Here is an 11,645-nt window from a genome sequence, read left to right as displayed (position 1 = left end):
AAATAAGAGCGCTACAGCTTATGGAAAAAGTGATAAAAATGGCTGTTTTTACCTGTTGGCAACTTATAAAATAGTATATTATTCAAGAAAAGAGTTTTTTAAAAATATTTAAAAAAATTTTTTTGGCCACTACAAGGTGGGCAAATATCAAAATCAAAAATAGTTATACAATAAAATTTTTGAAAATTTGTTGAATTAAAATGGTATACCCAGAAAGGATTCATCATTTTAACAAGGTAAGAGAATAAGAATACAATTTAACCCAAAAGTTTTAGGGATCTTAGAGTGTAGCAACCAGAAATTAGAACAGACATGAGTCACTGCTCCAAAATATGTGATTATTTTTAACACTATTACATAATAACAATGATGTATGTTAACTATTTCCATAATTAATTACATTAAAAAACATCAAATAACTTCATAAAAGCAATAAGAATGTTAAGAACAGTAATGATAAAGCAATGAGAACGCTCCTTGTTGCTGATAAACCAAGATGGAATGTTTCCGCCCTGTCGAGTGGGGAGCCTACTCCTCTTGTACAGAAGAAAAGGAAAGAGAATTTACATATACATCCAATATTTACAGTATATAAGTATATTGTAAACAATATTTTGAAAATTATAATACATTTTTTATTACTTAAAGTTTATTATTTTAACAAAATTTTACAGCAAAATTGTTAAAAGTATGGTGTCCTCTCCCTCCAGTAAAAATATGTGGCGTCCCTCTTACTTCACTTAATGAGCAAGACTAGTCGAATGCACTGACTCAAAAACTAAAACTTATTCTTACATAAAACTCCATTAAAATACACATCACTGAAGGCTAATTTCAACTGTCATCATACTGTAATCTCAATTTTAAATTTCATGTTGTGATATGTAAGGTTCTCTAAATGCTACTTTTACATTGTCTGAGGCAATTTCAATTTAATTCTGTATTATGATATTGTTTCTATCATATATATCTTTACATAGATATTTTTTAATGCAGATTCACTGATCACTTCTAAAACACATCATTTTATAAAAGTTTTACTAATCAGTAATAATACAAAAATCTATTATCAAGTAACATAAAAGATAAATAATTAATAGTAACATAAGTCTAAAAATAATCTTAATGGTAAATAACCTAAATCAATGGATAAGGTTAGATGATAACACAGCTAACACTCCAGCTCACTTCCAAACTGCAGAAATTCTGATGGAACATCTCAACTGTCCCTTTTTAATTAGCTCTACTAAAAATATGTAACAGTTCAGATGATTTTTTCAAAAGATTAATTATGAAAACATTCTTTTTTCATGTGTAAAACATTCTGATACCAGATGGTTGAAAGCAAATAACTTATTTACAAAAAGCAAAAAAAAATCTTATTTATTCATTTCCTTTTTTTTCTTCAGAATTAAACATAATCAAACACCTGTATTGAATATTACTTTCTTATTATTGTAAACAAATAAACTAACTCAATTCATTTATATATCATTTAATAAAAGCTTTTGTTCAGATAAACACTGTAATAAAATAACCAGAAGTCAAAGTTAATTCTTCTTACAAACTAGGAGAATATTTAAGGTTAATTGGATGAAGTTGGTGAGCAAAGTTAGGTTATGTTGATATTCTAAGAAGTTCAGTACACAAAATTGTTGATTACCTTACCTAACTAAACTCAAGGGTACCTAACTGTACCCTTCATCCTAGACCTAAATCTAACTAAACTCAATTAAATTTCACAAACTTAGTTATTTATTCCCCAAAAAAATTATATTGCACTTAATCTAACTTAATTTATTCTTAAGTGAATTTAATATCATTCTTAACTTAATTAACAAACTTAACCAAATTATTTAATCTGAAAATAATGTATATTACACTTGTGCAGTGTTAAATTATGAAATTTTTGGAAAAAGTACAATACAATTTATAAGGGATTTAAGCTCAGGTGAAAGGCGTTTCTGACAAATTATTTCAATTGTAACAAATAACTTAGGTTCTAAATAAGGTAGGTATATTCCAAATTTCAAAATAATGTATATTCAAAATTGTAGGCGAGTTATTAATTGTACATAATTATCAAAAAACTGAATAATTAGCTCCTTGTAAGTCTAATAAATACTGCTTTAGTCCAGAGCATGACAAGGTTAATGACTAGTATGAGGAAAGTTGAAATCATATTATTTGAAAGGCCGAGATGAATTTGGTAATGTGTAAATTATGTATTATAAAGCATATAATGTTCTAGGAAATAAATCTATTACAATAATGATGCAGTTGAAAGCATAGGATCAGTTAAATGTTAATAGATAACATTCAAGTAAAGTCTCATTATATCCAAAAAGTTACATGAACTGCTTTTATCAGTTTATTTTTTTTTAAATATACATATGCATACGTACATAAAAATGAAAATGATAATTGCATTGAAAAAATGTTATTCTAGATTACCACAAAATGGAAGGATTTTGGTAAATTCATCATTTCAGCTTGTTTTTAATGAATTTGAAGTGTAATTTTTATAATATTATTTCTGTTCAGGTTGGAAAAAATAATTTCAGGCCACCTCCAAAGGTTGAATCAAATGTGGTACGAATAGAACCACGGAATCCACCTCCTCCAATTAACTTCAAGGAATGGGATGGATTGACTCGTATTGCTTTTGTCAGAAAAAATAAAACGTTAAGTGCAGCTTTTAAACAGAGTACCGTTTTAGCATTGCTTGAAAAGAATTATACAACAGCTTGCTCTCTAATGAACAAGGTTAATCATCATATATTCTCATAATATCTGTGTATTATACTTTAGAAAAATATTTTCTCTTGTACTTTGGATCCATTTCTACATTTTTGTTGTGTAAATATATTATAAATTTTATCTCTGTGGATCTCTAAATCATATTTTTTTATGCTCTGTGCTTAATAAAAACTTTTATTTTTTTTTAACTAACTTCTAAAAAGATTATCATACAATTTTTTTTAATATATGATAATATCTCTGACATTGATGAACTGATTTTGATAATCTTTTTTTAATCAAAAGAGTATACTTTCAGAACGGTCTCATATAAATTTTAACCAAATCCGATGATAATCTTAGGAAAAATACAAAAACCAGAACGACTCAACACAGCTGTCGACTGCACAGTACAAAAAGAGGAGCTTTTATAAAATAATCTATAAAAAATAAAAATAAAAACTGATTTCATTAAATAATACCACTAAAAAGTTACAAATAATTATATTTTTATTAATTAACTAAAGTAAAAGTATTTACAACAAATTACTCGTACTACGTTTGCAAAATTAAACAACTTTATACAGCCATCTCAGCTGATAGTGATCAAATACACAGAAAATCTCTTACTTTACACAGTATTAAAACTAACAACTAGTATTATCTATCAGTGCAGAGTACTAATAAAAAAGAAATATGTAAAACAATGGAATATTATGACTGAGAATGAATGTCAACAAAATGTTGACATCAGAATATTTTATTTTTATCAGGGAAAAGGCCCTAATCATGCTCGTAGGCCATGTTAGAATATATATATATACACTAAAAATTAAGAAACAAACTAATTTTTATAAAAAACCAACTTCAGAAAATAATTGTACTAAAATGTTACAAATAGTTATATTTTTATTTATCAACTAAAGTAAAAGTATTTACAACAAATAACTATTTTTGAAGTCAGTGCCAACCAACACAAATTAAACATCAAGTTATGTAAAATTAATACCTCAACCGACTGGAAGGCAACTAAATGGGATTCCCACATGTGAAATGGGATCTCAAGAGCATATAAGAAGATAGAGCATCTCATGATCATACCTTATCTTGAGTTTGCTAAGGCATATATACTTAATGATAATAGTTCTACATAAGTATCTATAAAGTATTGTTATATCATATTTTTGTGTGTCGCATTTTATTATTATATTATATTTTTGTAGATCTAATTTTATTGTAGTAAAACTTCTATTACCAATTTTGCATTGCCTGAAGTGGGAGTTGCATTATATAGATCATAAGGTTTTTCTTTTTGTTTAACTTGTGTTGGCTGGTAAAGACTTCAAAAATAGAGTTATTTGTTGTAAATATTTTTGCTTTAGTTAATAAATAAAAATATAATTATTTGTAACATTTTAGTACTATTTTTATTTGAAGTCGGTTTTTATTTTTTTTGTTAATTAATTTAAAAAAAAGTTATTTAAAATGCCAACTACAATTTCACCTTTTTTTATTTAGAAAATCTTAAGCTTTTTAATTGATCATCTGTGATAATTTTACTTGAAGTAAGCAATATTTTAAAGCTGTGGTATGTTTATCATTCTTTAATCCAAGAAAATTTGAAAATGGAAATTATAAAATAAAATACAAATGATGTTCTAAATTTACATTCACTATATGTTAAACTAGAGTCCATTCTTTTTTGTTAACTTATGTTTGTACATGATATACTGCCCTCATAGTTGTTAGCTTAAAACACAAAGATAGTTTTGTAATTATATTATTCAATTTTGTTTATATTTTTCCTATTGTACAACCTTTTTTATAAATATAAATAACACTTGATTTATAATGGGCACTGTATTAGCTAATCATTGTAAAAAATGGATTATTTTGTATACCTCCCATTTTTAGATAAAATTGAAATCAAATGGCTGAAGATACTTGTTGTTATGGTAAGTTTATAAATGTTACAGTGTTGTTAATACATACTAAAGCAGTAAAAACAGTTTTTTTTTTTTATTGGTAGATATTTTTTCTAAGACAAAAATTCTGTGTTCATGTAGTGCCCTCTTTAATATATATATTTATTATACGTATAGATGTTTTAAGTTTGTGGTACTTCAGTCATGTTTGTGAAGAACTTGTGATGTTTTCAGAAAGAATAAAGGTAGAAGTTGTGCATGGTATGAATGCACTTGAATCTTTCGAAGTGTACCTGTAACTGTTTCTCACATACTGACCTATAAGTTTTAATCATTTCAATAAGAGATTATTATACAGAAATTTTTACAAACATGTACAGTAATTACAGCTATAGACAGATTAAAAATATGGTTTATCAAGTATTCCAAAATTTTAGAGTTTATTAGCAGATTTATCTAAGTAAAATTAATTGTTGCTGTTCATTTATCAGAGTATTCTACTTTTAGGCAATACCAGAAGGATTTGATATAAAAGAAAAAATAGAAAGTATTCTCAGTGACTGTGGTGCTGCAGAAAAACGAGCTCGAGTTATGGATATTGATGATTTTATAATGTAAGTAGCATATTATTTTTCATTATTTTAATATAATTAATCTTATAAAAATGATGTATACAATACATGGTTCACAAGGAAGGGCCGATGAGTTATAAATAGTAATTGGCAACACTGATTGGTTTGCGTATGCACAGTAGCTTTAAGTGGTTTGTTGGGCATATAACTGCCGCATTGCTGTCAAGATGTTTGCCTTTGTGAGACAAGTGTGTTAAAATGAGTATGGGAATAACAAATCCCACCAGCTATAAATTTCAATCACTGAGCAGATTTCTAAATTCAAGAGGACATAATGCTACTGAAATTTACTATCAATTGTGTGAAACACATGGGCCTACTGCATTGAGTGAAGGAAAAGTGAGGCAATAGTGTTGTGAGTTTAAGGAACACCACTCAAATTTTCACGATGAACAGAGAAGTGGCAAGCCTAATGTCTGGACTGACGATCGCTTTGAAAAATTCAAACAAGCCTAGTCCCAAAGGAAAATTATTGCAACTCTATTCTGGGACCTAAAAAAGGGTGTGCTTTTGATTGATTTCATGGAAACTGAAACATCCATCACATCACAAGTCTATTATGAAACACTTTCTAAATTGCGTCGTGCCATCCAAAACCAACAGGGAATGATGAAATCAGGAGCATCTGCTGTTTATCATGCTTTTTCACAGCATATGTTCACACACAGCTTGCATGCACAACAGAAACAATTCAAAAATTTGGATGGGAGGTTTTTGATCATCCTCGTTACAGTCCTGATCTCGCACCCAGTAACTACCATATCTTCTTACACCTCAAAAACTGGCTTGCGTCTCAATTATTCAAGGAAAGTGAAGAATTGAAATTCTCTATGCAAAAGTGGCTACAATCCCAGGTGGCAGAATTGTATGCAGTGAATTGGCTGTCATTGCTGTAAACTAGTACTTTGTCTCAAAATAATAAATAACATTCTTGAACTGTTCATTCAGGTACATTTTTGCATAAAATGCACTTCACAATAATAGTTTCTTCTCTATGTATATTGCAAACAGGTTTCTTGTACATTACACAATAAAATCTTGTTTTACGATCTTCGTTCCTCTTGCAATCTTGATATCACTGTGGTGTTGGTAAGTTGGAACTCGGGTTGGATCATTGCTGTCAGAATTTCAGTGCATTTTGTACATCCTTATGAAGACTGTTGATATTACTAGCTCTTTTCTCCACGTTGCCTTTGCTGAGTCCAAATGCCAGCTCAGTCATAAGAGTTTCCGTCAGTGATTATTCTCCTGCCACACAGGAGATTTTTTTTGTACAGAATACATGCATTCAGTGCTACAATATCTACCATCTCCATGAAAAGTCTTACTGGTCACCACCTGATTCCTCTGAGAACACAGCTGTATTCTCTTGTCATTTTGTCTCCATTATCTACAGCACCTTTAGTTTTGTTGTAATGGAGTATTGCTTCAGGTTTGTATTCACTTTCTTCACCACCTCTCATGATACTGAGTAGAAAGTAAGATTACCAACTTGCCCCTTTTTGGAGCATAAGAAACTACAGTCAAGTCATCTGTGAAACCTGACATTGAAGATTGAACCTTTTCTTTCTGTTGGGCAAAAATTGTTATTTGAGCTAAACAAGGGAGTGTGGTAAAATTCAGCAATGAAAAAATTAAACAACGAAGATGAATGAGAAAAATATTTTGTAAAACTTTCATTTTTGACAAATAAGAATTTAATACCAAGCAAGACATTTCATACCAAGCAGAGTAGTCTCACAATCCCACCAATATATCCTGTCAATAATAACTATAAAAACAAAAAATGGGCCAGTCACGAGCGTGAATGAATTTCAATCATTTTAGGACTAAGTCATGAAAACCTCAAATATATATCTCTTCAGATAAAATTATTATAGGGAATAAATGAAACTGGGGTAGTCAGAATACCCCACTTAGTAATGCACCGGTTAAATAGCGTTGGTTTATTTTCCCATAAAATGTTAACCCTTTTTTTTTCTTTAAAAAAGTAATGCAACATAGAACGAAAGCTTCAAAAGGTTTAATACATCAATACTTGTCATCCAAACAAAAGTTTAACCATGTACCTTACTTTTTAATTTCATATTTTTATTTCACTTGCATCAAATGATTCACTGGAGATAACATGCAAGACTTTTTAAAGTAAATTGTAGAGAAAGGTTTTTCTTAATTCTTTATATTAAACTTGCAGGGACACATGTTTGTTTATCTCTTCAAAATTAACTTTTTTGAAAACTTGCAACTTACTGAGGCCAGCACTCATTACACAGCTCATTGTAAAAGAGTTGAAACACTTATTACAGGGATAAGTGGATGTAATTATTAGGAAGAGAAGGCTGAATCAGATCATATTAAATGTAGGGGAAGGTGCGATAACCGATTGTTTATAAATGAAGAAATTGCTATAGTGCCAAAATCAAAGTCTATATAATATTATTATCTATGAAATTATTTAATTGATGTTAAGCATAATGTAATATCAAGGAAAGTTAATGGGTCTCACTAGCAATAACTAGAATTATTACAATTATTTGTTTTATTAGCAAATACATTCATTTTTTTTTCAGGTTACTGCATGCATTTAATAAGGAAGGAATACATTTTTCATAATTATTTTAATTGCTAATGTAATTTCTGTAAATATCTTGTATAATATTTATAAGTAATAAATTTTACCATTTTCTAATGTTAATTTATTTACTACAACTTAACCTTTTTATTATGTTAGTGTGTGCTGTATTTGTTATTCTGTTAACTGCACTAAAGATCAGATAGGGAATAGGTAATCAATCCCTTGCTTCTGAACAACTCTAGGGTGTAGTTGATAGCTTTTAGTCAAAACAAAGTGAATAAACAAACACTACATTTAGGTAATTATATCTACCTTGAGAGGAGTGGTATCCAGAAAACTAAGGATACAATTTTTACGAATAGTTATAACTATGACACAGCACAGCTCCTATTAATTTTGGTACCGTTTCTAGTGATGCTTGCATGCAGTTCCTGAGGATTGGGAACCTCTGTTTGAGCTGACCAAAAACTCTTTCTTTAGCATGTTTGCTGTTAAATCGATGTTGAATGTCACCTGCAAGTGGCTTAAATGGTGCGATCAACCATGCAGATATACTGTAGCTAGAGTCGCCTATCAAACAAGCAGCGACGTCATATCGAAAGATTATGTCTTTAATATCAATCATTCCCTATATTCTTGCATTGTGCCCAGAGCTCGGCGTTAATGCTTGTAAACATTTCCTCTGAATCACACATTGCCTGACTATAACACTGACACATTACCCTTGCAATTATATATTCGTCCCCGAAGATTGATGGCATTTTTATTTTTACGTGGATGCAATCTAATGCACCAACAACAGTTTGTAAATAATAGTGCATTTGTCACACTAACTGCATTATTCATCTGTTGTGCTGTACTGGGAAAATGAATCCTGCTGAGCTTTTTCAAGAATATGACCCATAACATTGTTAATACTTTTACAGACTGTTGATTGGTCTTTGTGTACAACAAAATTTTCCCCCACTCCACTCTGAAATCCAGGATCAGCAGTATAACATAAAGATATATCCATGTGATTTCTTGGGGTTAGTGTTTTTCCCAGAGTTTCATCACTGTTTGGCATAAGATATGAAGTTAGAAAATCAATACTTTCAATCTTGAAACGCATCAATACCTTACATCTACTCATAACTTCTTTCTGTATATGTCTTTCCTCCTTCATCGCTTGAAACATCGCGATGTCAAAGACAACTGACAAAGTGGAGTTTACCCTACCTAAGTTCCAAAATAATGAAGTTGTACTAGACTTAAGTAGGTTGTATCTTCACTTTATTCACATCAAAAATTAAGTTATAACTAACTACCTTTCCAGAAAAACAAAGTTACAACTTAAAAACACTGTAGTGGTAACATCAACTCCTTTTTATTCACTTTACCCATTGTTAGTTAATGACATATAAAAGCATTAAAAATGATCCAGACTGAATCACATCTTGTTTCTTTAGTTTGAAGATGCTGATAGTAACTCAAAGTTGAAAATACATATAATTCATTCATTAATGGTATTTAATTTAGATGTTGACATCTTTTTATTACTTCCTTTATTTTAATTCAATGTTTCTTTTTTCATGTTTGTCCTCAAATCTTGCATCCATAATTTAGCATACTTCCTGACATTGCCAATTGATGAAATTTTATACGGTTACTAAGATCAGGTGACAATTCAATATTCCACCATTACTTTTGCAAACATCTCTCTGTATGGGGATAAATTAAGGGTGCAGGTGTAATAATTTAATATACTTCCTAACATTGCCTATTGATGAAATTTTGCAGTTACTAAGGTCAGGTGACAGTACAATATTCCACACCGTTTCTTTTGCAAACATCCCACCATAAAGGGGGTAAATTTGTAAAATTTATATGACAAAAAAAACTTTTGTTAATTTACAACTGTATTTCAATAATCAAAAACTTCACTATTTTGTTACTTTGTATAGTAAATATTTGATTGAAAATTTGTTTGAGATTTTATAAATATATTAGACATATCAATATATGATGTTATCTTTTGAAATCCAGATTAGCCTACTAATTAAACTCATGCAATGCATGATAATAATTTGATGAAAGTATGACTAAAAAGTTTAAAGTAAGTTTTTAAAAAAGTTTTGTAATATTACATATAATAGTAATATCTTAACACAATTTTGTCCTGTTTATAGACTTGGCATTCAATCAAAATTTTAAATACGTTAAATAAAATAATGAGATACTATAATCACTAATTTATTATGCAATTCTCCCTACACATCAAATTTTTTTAAGAATAAAATATGATACACAAATTATGTTACAAACTTATAAGTTAAGATTTTAAATTCTGTTAATATACAATCTTAGCTTAATGATTAATTTCTTTTTAAAAGACAATTAGTTACTACTTATTTATAAAATTTACAAGAACATAAAATAATAAGGTAAACATGCTGGCCTATAACTTAATTGTTGTAATAGTAACATAATTGTTTTAGATCACTGTTATTTTTATTCATTTTGTTAACTAAATAATTTTTTAAAAGGAAAATATTTTGGCAAAACAATAAATCATGTAATGTAAATAATCTTTTATTTAAAAAAAGTTATAACTGCATTCTGACCTTTGGCTAATGGATTCAATTAAAAACAAAGAATAAAGAATCATTACAGAAAGATGTTTATGTTTTTCAGTATGAAAAGGACTTGTATAAGAAATTAACTGATATTGATTACAAGTAATATTAATGATTCAGATTTGAATGTTAAAACAGAAAAATTTCTCAGCATTTAAAAAAATAATCTTCATAGATATATTAAAAATTGTTTATAAATTTAGTAAACATATAGCTTGAATGAACAATCGTATAGATAATGATTGGAAGAATTTTAAATTAATAGATAATAGGTATAAAAATGAATAAAAGAAATCAAAGAATGTATGGTTCCAAAAAAAAATTAAAAATAACAGAAATAAATCAAAAAAGGTTATGGAAAATATTAAAAAAGTAAACAAAATGAAATTTCTGAATAGTTATAAATGGTCTCAAGATAAATGATAAAAATAAAATGGTACAAGATCTGAATAATTATTTTAGTGTGACAGATAAATAAAGTGATAAGTACCAATAAAATCAATCAATGAATATATGAAATATTTTCTGAGTAGATTTTTTTTTAAAGATCGATAGAAGAATTTTTACATGTAATACAAAGAATGAACAATAAAATAGATGGAGATTTAGTGAGTAAGAAAATGTTTTTAGGTGTTTTTAATACAATAAAAAGTATTTTAATTAATATTGTAATTGAAATAATAATTAATAGGAAACATGAGAGAAAATTTACTAAATTTATGCAATATACTAAAATTTTCTGTAGTTACACCAATTAGAAAATTAAAGAGGGCTAATAAGTGTGAAGAAATAAGACCGATCAATAATATGTGTGCAATTGAAATTTGAATGAAAAAAAATTTGATATGTGTGAAAAATTCTAAGATACTTTTAGACGAACAATCGGGTTATAGCGAAAATCATTCATATGAGACCACATTGATTTGTTCTGAATAAATGAAAGGACCCTTTAGATAAGAACAAAATCATCATAGATGTATTTTTAGACGCTTTTGAGACAACTGATAGAAAATTATTGTTAAAGAAATTAAAGTTTTATGGAGTAAGAAGATAATGCATACTGTTAGTTTGAATCATATTTAAATAATAGAAGATAAAGAATTAAGATGATTAATGAGATCTCTAGTGAGAATGTTGTTAATTTAAGGGTACTGCAAGG

The 11,645-nt window shown here is 28.4% G+C and overlaps 1 protein-coding gene across 1 annotated transcript; it reads left to right on the top strand.

Moving 5' to 3' along the window:
• Positions 1 to 200: 200 nt before the first annotated feature.
• LOC142321143 (dimethyladenosine transferase-like) lies at positions 201 to 7,985 on the top strand. The gene is made up of 4 exons (XM_075359135.1): positions 201 to 236; positions 2,545 to 2,766; positions 5,172 to 5,278; positions 7,867 to 7,985. The coding sequence occupies exons 1-4, from the start codon at positions 201 to 203 to the stop codon at positions 7,907 to 7,909; spliced, it is 408 nt and encodes a 135-aa protein (XP_075215250.1). The 3' UTR covers positions 7,910 to 7,985.
• Positions 7,986 to 11,645: the final 3,660 nt, after the last annotated feature.

Source organism: Lycorma delicatula, chromosome 3, assembly GCF_047948215.1.
Source record: "Lycorma delicatula isolate Av1 chromosome 3, ASM4794821v1, whole genome shotgun sequence".
NCBI classification, from domain to species: Eukaryota; Metazoa; Arthropoda; class Insecta; order Hemiptera; family Fulgoridae; genus Lycorma; species Lycorma delicatula.
This window is presented reverse-complemented; position numbering and strand designations above follow the sequence as displayed.